The sequence below is a fragment of the Cavia porcellus genome, unplaced genomic scaffold, assembly GCF_034190915.1.
Source record: "Cavia porcellus strain 051 isolate PalLab524CR breed Dunkin Hartley unplaced genomic scaffold, mCavPor4.1 scaffold_25, whole genome shotgun sequence".
NCBI classification, from domain to species: Eukaryota; Metazoa; Chordata; class Mammalia; order Rodentia; family Caviidae; genus Cavia; species Cavia porcellus.
Genome location: NW_026947508.1, coordinates 30,326,820 through 30,342,086, shown reverse-complemented (window position 1 = coordinate 30,342,086; position 15,267 = coordinate 30,326,820). Strand labels below are relative to the sequence as shown.

Here is a 15,267-nt window from a genome sequence, read left to right as displayed (position 1 = left end):
CTCTGTCCGTCACACCAGCTCACCTTGTCAAAAGGAATGCCGTATTTCTTCAGCATTAAAGGGGATATCAGGGTCATCTTATGGCGAAGAAAAGCCTCACAGCTTTGAGCACTTCCTGGGAAAAAGCCTGTTTAAACAGACCAGAGGACAGAATTAACATGGTGTTCCTCCACTGACTGTAATACTTCCGTCACTTCATCTGTGGATTTCATCGGGCTGATAAACAGGACAAATCATCAACCTGATGTGCAAGGAGGCTTCTGGCTCTGGGTGGGTTCTAATATTCGCCAGTGGAAACTGAGATCATTCAAGGTCCCTCTATTCTTACACAGCTTTGAAACTAGGACTTTCTGCAGTCCTAAAAGATTGAGACTGTGTCCTCCGTCTTTTGTCAATAACATATCTACAACACAATCTAACCTGACGCGTGAAAAAAAATTCTGAATGTACAATTCTGTCATGGTCCACTTTAAAAAAAAAAACAAACACTAAGTCAATTTTTACTTTTAACATCTGAGGTTTTGGCAGAGAAACTATACTTAATACAACTTTTGCCAGGGGTTTACCTCAACGGTATAAGTGCCTGCTTGGCAAACATCAGGTCGCGAGTTCAATCCCCGGCACCAAAAAAAAGAAAGAAAGAAATTATATAACTCTTGTACTTTTCTGGCCAAAGAAACCGATGCTCAGGGGAACTCAGGTGACCGTCAAAGGAAGGACTAAATCCCTTCTGGGAAAGAACACAGAAAGGCTAGGATTGAAGCTGCTCTGTGACAGGAGCAACCTGCAGCTGTACTCAGTCCCTCCTGGTGGCCTATGAAAGACCACACTGACCACAGAGAATGGGTATTTTGGGGCCAGCAACACGGCTTCTTGGTGGGTCCTACTTAACATGTTGAGGAAAAATGGTACCTTTGGCGAGGCGCTCCAGGCGTTTTCCATGCTCGGGTGGAACAGAGTACCTGCAATGACATGAGAGCAAGAGATGCTCAGAAGAGGACCAGGGAAAGGATCCAAGGGGCTTGTCACTACATGCAAGACACCTCGACGACAACACAAAACGTTCTCCAGCATCTCAGCACCAAGAAATGGTTATGTCTGAGGTAAAGGTTGTATCAACCACCCTGATCTGAGCACTGCATGTGGATTATTCACTACACACGTGCACACGCACACACCTGTAAATCTACAGCTGGATTGCTGGGATTAATCAACCTGGATCTGTTCTCTGTGTGGTCTAGCAGTAACAGCAGACCTGTGCTTTGAAGTTGACATTTTTCCTCATTTTCTTCCTTTTTAAAATTTTCTTATTTCTGTTTGGCATGGTTTTCATTTTTGTTTCTTTTTCTATGAGTGCAAACACATTATGGTTTTTTGCTGTCCTTCGGTTCTGCTGGGTTTTTTTCTTTTTTTCTCTACTGCCTTCTTCACCAGTTTCCCGAAGTTTGTGTACTCTTCCTTTATCCTACTGCCTTGCTTCTAACCTCTTCCTTTTCTATTCCTGTATTTTTCCCCTTAACTGCTTTTTAAATTTTCTCCTCTGAGGTAAAATCACCATACTGAAAAAATATTTACTGTATACAATTTTCTGGTTTGTTTTTGATTATTATATAACCACACATATAGTTCACAGTTAAAGGTGGGAAATTAATGCTTATCATGGTTTGGTTATTTTCCAGCCTGTGTTTTATGCTATTGTTACTGTTCCTTGTAGTACTTTAGCCAAGGGGACATAATTTTTCTAATCAGCTGTTCTTCCTGGTATGCCAAGACTGAGATGTCCTAAGAGTCATAAAAAATACTATCTACCAGTGCCAAAGAACCAGGGCTGGGTCAAGCACGCAGCAACTCTTCATCACCAATAAACTGAAGAGGTAGGATCTTGCAACAGACTCAAATCCAAAAGCCAGTTACGCCTGGAAGACATCTGAGTAGTCATTTCCTAAAGGTTCTAAATACCAGCAATAAAGATACTTGCCATAAGCAATTTACGAACATCAACCCAAGAATTAAACTTAAAAAAAAAAAAAAAAAAAAAAAAGGCAAGACACATAATCAAGATGCAACCCAAGACTTCCAGCTCACCAGAGGCAAACCCAGAGGTCAATTCAATTACCTGAAATGGTAACAAAGCAGATGGACAAGGTTCTAGAAGAAAATCAAATTAAAAATAATTTCTCAGATAACTTCACAGATGGTGACCATAGTGAAAGATATGGTAAGTGACTCAAGACACAAAGCTAAAAAGAAAAAAAAGGAGCTTACAAAAATGATGAACATCATTAACTCCCAACATAGCAAAAAAGTAGAATCCATGAAAGCAATTTAAATAGATGCCCAGGAGATTACAAATTGCACTGAAATATGCTTAGCAGAATGAGCCAATGTGAGAACAGAAGATCAGGTATAGGGGCTAGGGATTTAGCTCAGTGGCATAATCACCTGCCTTGCAAGCAGGCAGTCGTGAGTTCAATCCTGGGTACTGATTAAACAACCAAAAAAAGATCAGGTATAAAAACAGGACTGTGGTTAGCAATCATAAAAAGAAAGATTTCTGAAAAGTATCAAGGGATCACAAAACATCAATTCAACAACTGCTAGATGATGCAAACAAGATTGATCAGTCAATGAAAAAGCAGGAGATAGCGCAAGCAACATAAGAAAACCTGTTCACAAAAGCAATAACAGAAAAACTGTCCAAAAATGGAAAAAGATTTTGACATAGAGATAAGTAAGGCATATATAAAAGTTCAATTAGCCATTACCAAAAAAATTTTAATTTACACTGAAGCAAATGATAGTGAAGATTCTATAAACTCATACAAGAACAGAATATTAAAACCTGTTACAGGAAAGAAACAAATCAACTATAAAGGAGCCCATCAGAATCACACCACACTTCTCAACACAAACCCTCAGTGAAGATTGCAGTGAAGGATATCAAATCCTTATAGAAAACCTCCTCCAACCTAGATTGATGTATCCCACAAAACTATCTTTCAAAACTGTCGAAGAAATAAGACACTTCCATGACAAAGAATACTTGAAGAAATTAGTGACCACCAAATCAGCACTCCAAAATGTTCTGCAGGACATTCTAGAAAGAAATACCAAGGACAACTCTGCCATGAAGTCCAACATAATGAACCTACCAAACGCAAACAGCTAACTGAAAAGAATAAAAGGGAAAATAACATGACAAAGATAAATCAGATTTTAAAATCATCAATGTTAATGGCCTGAATTTCACCAATCAAAAGAAAGAGATTGGCAAAACTGATCAAGAAGTAAGATCCAATAATATGTTGCATACAAGAAATACATTTAATTCTAAAAGAATTTCATAGACTGATCGTCAAAGGATGGAAAACAACGCTCCATGTGATAGTAACCTAAAGAAAAGCACAGATAGCTATTCTATATGAAACAAAGTGAATTTCGAACCAAGCCTGATTAAGAAAGAGTAAAGTTTTAAGGCAACAATCCAGGAGGAAGATATAACAATCGTAAATATATATGCACCAAATACCAGCACACCCAATGACATATAAAACAAAGATTAATGGACATGAAAAATCAAATACAGGCTTTATTTGCTACCTCAGGCCTGCAGGCCTCTTAGAGAACAAACACCAGAAGGTCGACTGCTCTAAGACTTTCTTCGCTGAGAAGAATAAATGCATTACTCGTAGGCACTAGGTACCTTCAATTAAGCTGCAGAGTTCTAAAGGAGATATGTGAAGTTGATGTTGAAATTGCCAAACAATCTGTGACAAGACTACACTGCAAGATTTGGGAATGGATGATGAAGGAGATGACCCAATTCCTCTACCACATGTTAATGCTGCCATATTTTACAACAAAGTTACTTATTGGTGTACCCACCACAAGGATGACCCTCCTCCTCCCAAGGACGATGAGACCGAAGTGAACAGATGATATCCCTGTTTGGGACCAAGAATTCCTGAAAGGTGACCAAGGCAGTTCTTTTAAATCTATTCTAAAAAAAAATAAAATAAATATAAACTTATTCTGGCAGCAAACTACCTAGACACCAAAGGACTATTGTCAACATGGCCAGTGGAAAATTCCTGAGGAGAATCACTTTGATATCAAAAATGACTTTACTAAAGAAGCAGCAGTCAGGTAAACAAGGAGCACCAATGGTATGAGGAGAAATAAAATGCTGTGTCTCCTTGAAAACATACTCAATAGTGAAATAAATAGGACACACATGCATAAACATCATGTTTCATTAGTGTGACAAACTGAAAGAAAAAACGTATGTGTATGTATATGTATATATAAAAACACTAGTTAAGGGGCTGGGGATTTAGCTCAGCAGCGTAAGCACCTGCCTTGTAAGCAGGCAGTTGTGAGTTCGATTCCCGGTACTGATAAAAAGGAAAAAGACCAAAAAAAACACTAGTTAAAAGAGTTACACTACTAATTTTGAAGAGACAGATTTGTGCTGGTATTGTTCATACAATTAAAGGCAGATGTCTTGTGCTCTGGGTGAATGACTTGAGGATGACAATGCTCAATGTATGTTCTTATTGTTCCCCCCCATTGATGTGCTTTGAAATTTTGTTGGAGTTTTTTCTTTTTCATCTTTTTTTTCTTTCTTTCTATATTTGAATAAAATGGTTTTAAAAGAAAAAAAGGAGGGGCTAGGATTTAGCTCAGCGGCATAAGCACCTGCCTTGCAAGCAGGCAGTTGTGAGCAATCCCCGGTACCGATAAAAAGGAAAAAGACAAAAAAGAAAAGAAAAAAAAGGTTGTGCCTGACAACATAATACTATAAAAAATGTCCAAATATTAGTTGCACTGCTGTTTATTAAAAATCGACAAGAGACAAATGCAGCAGCAAATCAACTGTATTAGCATAATACTGTCCTCACTGCATGTGTAGTTAGTGCAGATTCCAAAACAATGCCTGAATTTCTTCTAGTCTGAGCAAAGTTGTTGGTACTTTAAGTCTTGAATGAATTTTAAGCAATCAATACTCCCAAAGTCATTCTTGGAGGCAAGCATTATCCTGATACCAAAACCAGAGAAGGATCCAATCAAAAAAGTGAACCACAGTCCTATTTTCCTAATGAACACAGACAGAAAAACCTTCAGTAAGATACAGGCAAATAGAATGCACCACATCAGCAGCTTTCCTGTACATGAATAACAAATTCACTAGAAGAAATTAGAGAAACATCTTTCACAGTAACATCCAAAAAAATGAAATAACTAGGAGTCAGTCTAACAAAGGAAGTAAAAGACTTCTACACTGAAAATTACAGTACTCTGAAAAAGGAGATTAAAAAGGGTATCAGAAAATGGAAAGATTTTTTTTTTAAATGTTGCACGTAGAAACCTACAAGACATTGAAAATGGCAATGGTACAGGGCTGGCAGATAAAATCTCCAGGAAATGACCTTCTAACTTCTAGAGATAAAGCTCAGCCCAGACTCTGGAGAAGGCCCCTGAATAGAACCAATTCCTTCTTGTTTCAGATTTATCCATTGTTGATTTGGGGAAAAAAAAAAAAAATCAGTAAAAACTGGAAAGAAAAAAAAAAGTGCCTGATACACACAGTAAATGTTCAATAATAAATGTTACTTTAAATGGAATTGTTAGCCTACAAAGAGTTTTAGACAGTGCCTACTACAATTTTTAAACCCAGGAAGGCTTACTCATCCTCAACTTAGGAGACAAGAGCTACCCTTAAGGCATGTTAGAACATCTTTCTTCTCTCTGCAGGTATGAAAATAATATGAAGGTACCATGCCTGTGGGTTCTGAACTACATTTGATAATCTCTCTTAAAAAACTGTACTAGAAATATCATTTGTGAGAGAAAAGATACACAACCTATCTAATGAAGATTTTAGATACACACACACACACACATACACACACACACACACACACACACACACACACACACACACAAAGATTTATCCATTGTGGAAGAAACTGCCATGCAAGAGTCTTCCAATGAAGACATTTCTAACCACTGCATACTCACCGTGAGACTTAGTGATCTGCAAGAACTTGAAAAGCTACATCATCAGACCCAAAGTGCCCCTTTGGAAAACATCTGGGCCGCGCCCACTGAGAAGAGTTCTATGGAGCTCACATTGCCAGAAAAGCAGAGTAACAAACACCTCTCAAAAATAAATGACAGCCAAATGTTAATGAATTACCTAGAATTTGACGTTTTAGATAAACCTAAAACACTTGCAAGTTTCTTTCCAAGAAAAGCAAGAAAGCACATCTTTTCAAACATATCAACACTGGGCACATTCTTTGGATCCTGAACAAATAAGTCAGTTTGGAAAAACTTTGAAGGATACAAGTTCAATTTCCAAAGAAATTCTGTATTCAGTAAAGAATGAAAAATTGACAATGGAAATATTAGATTATCTAGCTGCAGAACTACTAGCTGTTATAAAAAGATAATAAGTCTTGCCAAATAATAGCAAGTAAGAGGTACTGAAAACTTAAATTGTGTCCTGAGAGGAGAGGAAATACCAAAAAAGCATTAGAAAGATGACAAATACCACAATACACAGGTACAGTAATGGGTTCAGGGTATGTGAGGAGAAGGAATTTCTGACCTCAAATGAAAAGAGGATGTTTTCTGAAAATAGTTTGAAGCATGAAGAATCTATCCTGTGGACCAAGGGTGTACTTTAGTCTCACTAGCCAAGGGCAGTTAATAGCTGTAAAACAAGTAACTCTGGACACCTCTGATAAACTGGCTTCTGAAGAAAAGCAATACCGAAAACTTCAGGAAGAAGTAGTTTTGCTCAAAGCGCTGAAACATGTAAACATTGTGGCCTATCTGGGGACGTGTTTGGAAGAGAACACTGTAAGCACTTTCATGGAGTTTATTCCTGGTGGCTCGATCTCTAGCATTAGAGGCTGTTTTGGGCCACTGCCTGACATAATATTTACACATAGTAAATATACAAAACAAATCCTGCAAGGTGTTGCTAATCTCCGTGAGAACTGTGTGGTACATCAAGATATCAAAGGAAATAATGTTATACTGCTGCCAACTGGAATAATAAAGCGGATTCTGGCTGTGTCAAGCTTTTGGCCTGGGGGCAGGCTTAAATGGCACTCACAGTGACATGATGAAGTTCACGCATGGACTCCATACTGGATGATCCCAAAGTCATCAATGAGCCCGGCTACAGCAAGAAATAGAGTGATCTGAAGCACTGGTTACACTGTTTGTGACAGCCACAGGTAAGGCTCCGCTGGCTTCCATGCACAGGATGGCAGCCATGTTTTATAGTGGAGCACACCTCCTTTGCCAGACCACTTCTCAGGAAATGCAGCAGACTTTGTGTGCCATGTGCCCAGCAGTGGGCCAGCATGAGTGGCCTCTGCCTTCCGGCTTCTGAAGCACTCTTTTGTGACAAGAAATAAGTGAACACACAAGGTTCTTCCCAGGGTCTACAAATGATGTTACTGCTTACCTGTGGGAAATGATGGTTGAGACCCTTGTGTTCCTACTGGAAATTCAATGTCTTAACCAGATTCTGCAGTGTCACTAAAAATCTTACCTATTAGCACCCTCAAGCTTGAGGTACTATCCGTATGTATGAGAAGAATATTTTAAATAATGAGAACCTATTCTAGTGTTTACAGTTTTGATTAACCATGAACTATAATATCTATCTCTATTACTTTATATATTTCCATTTTCAGTTTCCCTGTTGTTAGTTTTAAATAAACTGTATAAAGAAAAAAAAAATGGAAAGATGTTCCTTGTTCTTCAGTAGAAAGAACCAATATAGTGAAAATGGCCACACTTCCAAAACTGTTACACAGATTTAATGCAATCCCAATCAAAATGTCAATAGCGTATCTCACAGAATTAGAGAAAACAATCCTAAAATTCATTTGGAAAACAAAAGACCTAGAATAGCAAAGGTAATTCTGGCCAACAAAGGGAAGGCAGGGGACATCACAATTTCCAACTTAAAACTGTACTACAAAGCCAGGCCTGGTGGCACACACTTGTAATCCCAGCACTTGGAAGGCTGAAAGTTCAAGACCATTGGAAGTTCAAGACCAGTCTGGGCTACAAAGTGAGCTCAAGGCCAGCCTGAAATACATACCAAGACCCTGTCTCAAAAAGACAACAACCAATCAAAAAAAAAAAAAAAAAATAAAAAAGACAACAACAACAACAATAAAAAACTGCACTATAAAACTACTATGATAAAAACAGCATGGTGCCAGGAAGAAGAAAAAACCCAGATCTGAGGCATCAATTAGAAGATAAAGAAGCAAGCCAGGTATGGTGGCATGTGACTGTATTCCTAGCACTTGGGCAGCTAAGGCCGGAGGGTCACTGCAAATTCAAGACCAGGCTGTGCTACAAAGTGAGCTGCAAAGTGAGCTAAAGGTCACCCTGAGCTGCAAAATCAGACCATCTAAAAAGATACAAAAACAACTCCAGACACAGTCAGCCAGTTTATCTTTGACAAAGGTGCCAAACACATTCACTGGAAGAAAGACAGCCTCTTTAATAAATGGTGCTGGAAAAATGGGGTTTGCACATGCTGAAGATTAAAACTGGACACTTACTTTTCACTGTGTACTAAATTAAATTTGAAATGAATCAAAGATCTAAATATTACAACAGAAAGTAAGGCAGAGACAGAAGAGACATGGAGGGTCCTGGCCCCCAGCTGCTGCTGCTGCTGCTGCTGCTGCTGCTGCTGCTGAGCCCACTGTCCTTCATCTGCATAAATGTTACACTGTAACATTTACACTGTAAATTAATTACTCAGTAATTAATTACTCCTTCACCCACTAGGGTGTATAGACATCACAGAAACTGCTCTTCAAAAAGTCAAGTAAAGGGGCTGGGGATTTAGCTCAGCGGCATAAGCGCCTGCCTTGCAAGCAGGCAGTTGTGAGTTCGATCCCTGGTACCGATAAAAAGGAAAAAAGACAAAAAAAAAAAAAAAAAAAAAAAAAAGTCAAGTAAAGTGGGACAGTGCCTTCTCCAAAACTATTAAACTTTACATTGTGAAACACAGAAACTTTTTAACCTTTATATAATCCATCCAAGACAGTCAGGTGTGCTGGCACACTCCTATAATCTCAGTACTCAGGAGGCTGAGGCAAGAGGATCACTGCAAGTTTAAGATTAGCCTCGGCTGCCCAGCAAGCTTGAAGTTGTGAGTTCGATCACCACTTCAAAAAAAAAAAAAAAAAACTAGCCTAGGCTACAAAGTGAGCCAGGCCAGCCTGGACTACATAGTGAGACATTATATCAAAAAGACATAAATGAATGAATGAATGAAAGAAGAAAAGAAAGAAAGTATCCAAGAGATTATTTTGGCCAGGTGCAGTGGCCCAATCCTGTGGTCACAGGGTTGGGGAGGCTGAAGCAGGAGGAACTGCTTGATCTCAGGAGGTGGACACCAGCTGGGCAAGAGCCCACCTCAAAAAAAAATTACTCAACAAAACAAAAAACCTGTCATCCTAAATAGCTTCATTAGGAAAAGGAAACAGGAGGAAAGTCAACTTGAGGGCTTTGAGATCCATCAAACAACTTTGCAGAAATCTCTAGAGTGCCCATCTCATTATTTTTTGTTTTATCTTGTTTTTTGAGACCCAGTCTTGCTACAGAGGTTAGCCTGGTCTTGAATTTGGGCAATCCTCCTGCCTCAGTCTCCTGAGTGCTGGGATTATAGTGTGTACCACCAAACTCAGGTTGGAGGTCTCATTTCAGATGCTCAAGGAAGTTTGTGTAACAACTAGATAATCTTTCTTGATATGCAATCCCAAAGGCAGGGAATTTGAGGAGCAAACAATGGTGAGAATGCAAAAGCAACATTTACAGACTCTCCAAATCCAGCCATCTAGTGGAAGCAGTAAGACAATGTCAGTCAGTAGGCACAGGCTCAAATGGCTCTAGAAGCTGCAAGTGCTAGGGATTTAGCTCGTGGCTTAAGTGCTTGCCTAGTAAGCGCAAGGTCATGAGTTCAATTCCAGGTACAAAAAAAGAAACTAGAAAGCACCTGAAAAAAAGGAAAATCCCGGGGAAGAGAGGAGACTGAAGATGCTGGAGCAGCAATGCTAATGGTTATGGTTTCACTAATGCTCTTACTGGTCCACGGAGTCCCATCCAGCCTAGCACTCTCTTCCTGCGGGCTCCAGCTCCTAAACAACTGTGCCCTCCGCTCTCAACCAGGAGCTCTGCTCTTCTGCTTCCAGATCCCAGACTCACTTCTCTCGGCTCTCTCTCACAAACCTTCCCCCATTCACCATCATCCCAGTTATATCCGACTCAGTGTTCAGGACTCAGCTTTGCTTGCTATCCCCCGTCACGGCTTCTCCATTTCCCACATGCTCCACCCACACGCTCTTCCTAAGTGGCCCTGCGTACCACTGCTTGCCCTTCAGAGCTTTGCTCACACTCTACTTTCTGCTTCCTGTCTCCTCCCGTGGGAAGATGAGGACTTCATCTGCCGGGCTTGCTGTGAGTGCAGCACCTTCAGTAAAAGCCCGCGGACACTGGGGACAGGGCAGAGCAGCAGAGAGCAGAACCATCTGTCTCCCAAGACTCGCATCATCCCGGAGAGCAGGAAACACTTGCTGAGCCTCTTGGATCCACAGTTGTGGTAAGTATACTGCTGCTCATGAAAAAATGATGTTTCCAAGAGGGAAAGAAAGCTTTCTATCATCAGAAGTAATGACTCCAGCCTGAGAATCTATCTCTTAGAAATCCCTCGAGGGGCAGGGGATTGAGCACGGCAGCACAGCACCTGCTTGGCAAAGTCCTGAGTTCAATTCCCAGTAGCAGCAAAAAAGAAAGGAAGGAAGGAAGGAAGGAAGGAAGGAAGGAAGGAAGGAAAAAATTCATCCCTCGGAAGTCAGAGAGCAGCGGGTCAGCCGAAGCTCCATGGCTCCCAGTAACTCAGCTGACACCAGCTCTCCCAATGCTGTACAGCTATTCTTGAAAGCCTTGCTCCCACAAGCATGTCCAAGCTCCAACACCATCTTATTACCTGTCTCAAAAACAGAATGCCAGCTCTACCCCAAAAGTTAAGCAGTAGGATCTGTGTTTTAACACGCAAAGAAGTGTTTTCCAGGTACAGGAAGGGAGAAAAGCCCATTTCCAACAGCAGGCTGAATTTACCAGGACTTTGGCTCTCCGAAGTGCAAGTAGTTGATGCTGTACAGGTCCATGTCTTCCGTATGCCAGGCAAAGGACGTCTTCCACATGCCAAAATACAAGTATGGGGTGTTCACTCCCTCAATGGTGATCCCACTCTCCTTCTCCACCAAGTCCAAGATGGTCTTCAGCCGGCCAATATTCCACTCATCGACGTGCTGCAAAAAAAGGGTAGGCCGGGGCAGTTACGTCATAGGGTAAACTGGCACTCTGAACCTGCAAACCACATAGAAGGCCTCAGGTGAGCAGCCACCTCCAACAACACAGCATGCCTGGTCACTTTCACAGCTGCATGGGGAAGGATCTATATGCCTACAAAGGGAAAATGCTGCCTTGAACAAACAACACCAGCATGAGGGAAGATGAGTAAGGGGGACGATCACTTGTTCTGAACTCCAGGAGGAAGACTGCATGGAAGCTAAAGAAACTGAACTCCAAAAGAAATCTTCAAACCATTTGTAACTTTTTAAAAAATCTAAAAAAGGAAAACATAGGAATTAACAATAGTGTGGCTTTTTTTCACTTCAATTTCTTAAAGCTAAGTCTTTAGGGTCATTTTATGAGCAGGTCCTGGATTACTGTGCCCTCTTTTTTCATTTCCCTATCTGTGGATCCTCACAGCACCTACCCAACATTCATCCCTAGAAGCTTCACTCCACCATTCCCCAAAATGGTTGTCACAAACTTCAAATTTCATTTGGTAAATAAATTCTTTCAGCCAAGCGTGGTGGCAAAGGACTATAATCCAAGCACTCAGGAGGCTGAGGCAGGCAGCTGCTGCCAGAATAAGGCCAGCTTGGGTTACATAGCAAAATTCTGTCTCTAAATAAACAAAGAAATACTTTCCACCCCATAAATTGTGAAAAATTATTCTGTGCGATAATTCAGAAATGCCCCTTGACTGATCATGCAAAGGCAGTGCCAATTATTTGCCTACTACCATCCTGAGGCAGTTCAAGTCAAAAAGAATTCCACTGCAAGCCAATGCAACTAGCTAAAATAGCTTTCACTACAGAATCTTTTTTTTTTTTTTTTTTGTCTTTTTCCTTTTTATCGGTACGGGGGATTGAACTCACGACTACCTGCTTGCAAGGCAGGAGCTTATGCCACTGAGCTAAATCTCCAGCCCCTCGCTACAGAATCTTGCATGAGAGTTTTGAAAAGCTAAATGCTTCCCCTCTTAAATACATATCCCTTTCATTAGCTCAGGCAGGGATCTGTTTTTCCTGCAGAAACCACACAGCTTCTGTCATTTCATGAGATCCATCACACTCTTTCAAGAATTCATCACCCACCACCCACAGACCATGCCTCACAGCCCCAAAAAAGAGCACCACACTGCCCCATTCACATGCAAAGAGGGAGAAAGAAAGTGCAGTCACATGCAAAAGCACCAACCATTAAGTCAGTAAGTGTATCAGTCAGGAGTAGGCCTTGCATTTGTTCCTCTACCCATTCACCAAAAAGCTTTTAAATGCCTACTATGTGCCTGGAAGGGCGATATTATTATATTACAAACTCCGAAAATGCAGCCTGGAGGGTTTCAAGAGAGGCCCACCTTTTCATAGAGAGTACCATTCACATCTGCACCATAGATGGGAGGATTGAATGTGAGGTTCTTCCAGTATTTCCGCTCAAGCTCTTCAAACTCACTGTAGCGTGGGGTACAGTACCTTTTAAAGTAAAAAGCAGTATTAGCCACTTACAAGAAAGTCAATTTATTAAGTATCACCAACGGTGTAAAATACAATCCCCTACTCCCTGGGCTTCCCTGCAGCAAGACATTTCAAATGAACAAGACATGATCCTGACCCCCAAGCCTTCAGAACATCCCTGTGGGCCCTGTGACGACTTGTAGGTAAAGACCTAAACCCATTTGCCTTTAGGGAGTGTCCTTTAGGAACTCTCTGAAAACAAGCCACCTAAACTACACCCTGCTATTTTCAGGTGTAGCCTGGCTACACGGGAAGAAAACAAGCTTATAAACATTTGATAATGAGGACACAAATCCCTACATATCCACAGACAACACAGCCAGCATCAACTGGGTACACTATGGCGCACACCTGTAATTCCAGCACTCCAGGAGACTGAGGCAGAAAGACCCCAAGACTGAGTCCATCTTGGGCAACTTAGCAAGACTTTGTCTCAAAATAAAAAATAAAAAGAGATAGGAATTTCAATCCCCAAGACCACCAAAATGGAACAATTCCAGTCAGAATGTAGAGTGGAGACTGGCGGAGCCTCTCCAAGCTTCCTGCCATGGTCCTAACTCCCTCTGCAGTAACTATCAACAGAGAATTATGACTAAAACCAAAATATTTCAGTAAAAATGTAAAACCATACTTACAACACAAAATATATTTTTGCAGATCAATATTCTAATTAGGGAAATACATATATATTTAAATCTACCTATGCAAGATATATACATGGAGCCATAAAAATAGCTACACTTTTCAGTTTAATAATCACATACCAAGTATTCCAAAACATTTTCTTAGATTTCACACAATTTGAAAGTTATTATGCAACCTTTTTCCTCACTATTGGAAACTGAACCCAGGTCCTTCATACTCAGCTATATCCCTAAACCATTTTTTGAGACATTTGAAGTAGGGTCTCCCCAAACTGCCCAGGCTGGATTCATCCTGTCTCTGCCTCTCAGTCTTGGAATTACAAGCTTGTACCCAGGCCCAGCCTATGCAGCATTTAAACAGTAATAAACAAGCCTTATGATACATGAAAAGTTGGGAAGAACTAATGTAGACTGTTACTAAAATAGAAAAAAAAAAAGAATTATGAATGGATAAAAAGTAGACATAAAGACAAAAATGAAACTGAAAAATGAAAAAAAGAAATCTTCAATATTGTGTTCCTTCTTGAATTTTGTTGTTTATTTTTGGGAATCAAATCCAGAGCCTCATTCATGCTAGACAGGTGCTCTACCACTGCTGACACACCCTGAGCCCACACAATTTTATATATATATATACACACACACATATATGCATGTATACATGTATATTTTGTGAATTTTTTTTTTCCGACAGTCTCACTATGTAGTCCAGGCAGGCCTCAAACTTACAGTGATCCTCCTACCTCAGCAGGCTACCTCAGCCCCTCGAGTACTGGGATTACAAGTGTGTGCCACCACACTTGGCAGTCTTTATATTTTAATATTAATCTATTTTATTGTATTTTTATTTTATTTGGTACCAGGGATTGAACTTTTGACTTTGCGCTTGCCAGTCAGGTGCTTATGGCACTGATCTAAATCCCCAGCCCCATAATATTAACCTAGTAATTAATAAGTTTTAGAAAATTCATGTTCTCTTTTAAAGTAACTCCTCTACTTTCAACCAATCGTTATAAATACATCTTTCTATCTGTCGGTTCTCTTAAAGCTGGCTGGTTATACAGACTAAAATAGTGGTAAAAATCTCATTACAGGGGTTGGGGATTTAGCTCAGTAGCATAAGTGCCTGCCTGGCAAACACAAGGTCATGAGTTCCATCCCGGGTACTGCAAAAAAGGAAAAAGAAAAAAAAAATCTTGTTACATATCAGGGTGTGGGGGCTGGGGATTTAGCTCAGCGGCATAAGCACCTGCCTTGCAAGCAGGCAGTCGCAAGTTCGATCCCCGGTACCGATAAAAAAAAAAAAAAAAGAAAAAGACAAAAAAAAAATTAAAAAAAAAAAAAAAGATGCTAAGGTAGAAGGACTGCAGCCAATGTGGGCAACTTGGCAAGACCACACTCAAGATGAAGTTAAATAAAGAAGGGGGAAGAACAGCCAGGCGTGGTAGCAGACACCTGTAATCTCAGCACTGGGAAGGCTGAGCCAGGAGGACAGTGAGCGCAAGGCCAGCCTGAACTACAAGGGGGAAAGAGTGCTGATGATGTAGCTCGGAGTTCTGCTTCAATCACCAGAACTGCAAAGCAGAAAAAAGAAAAGGCTGCTGAGGCATGTTGGGTGCATGTAAATCCAGCTACTTGGGACTCAGGAGGCCATAAAGCAGAAGGATCAGAAATTAGAGCCCAGCCTGGACAATGAATTTAGTAAC

General features: G+C 40.5%; 1 protein-coding gene and 2 pseudogenes across 2 annotated transcripts in view; 2 read left to right on the top strand and 1 right to left on the bottom strand.

The window, feature by feature from the left end:
* LOC134473016 (lysine-specific demethylase 4A-like) overlaps window positions 1-12,882 on the bottom strand; it is a 42,441-nt gene extending 29,559 nt beyond the window's left edge. The window contains exons 1-4 of one of the 2 annotated variants that reach the window (XR_010043100.1): window positions 12,761-12,880; window positions 11,167-11,360; window positions 913-962; window positions 24-127 (exon numbers count right to left, since the gene is read on the bottom strand). Coding sequence is in view for 1 of the 2 variants with exons in the window: in XM_063236109.1 (XP_063092179.1) it covers window positions 24-127; window positions 913-962; window positions 11,167-11,252 (240 nt within the window). In the remaining variant the exon portion in view is untranslated. Of the gene's footprint in view, window positions 1-23; window positions 128-912; window positions 963-11,166; window positions 11,361-12,760 lie in introns of both variants that reach the window. The other variant, XM_063236109.1, reaches the window with a different exon arrangement.
* LOC111758250 (S-phase kinase-associated protein 1-like) lies at window positions 2,195-4,233 on the top strand (annotated as a pseudogene).
* Window positions 6,211-7,761, top strand: LOC100729033 (mitogen-activated protein kinase kinase kinase 19-like; annotated as a pseudogene).
* Window positions 12,883-15,267: the final 2,385 nt, after the last annotated feature.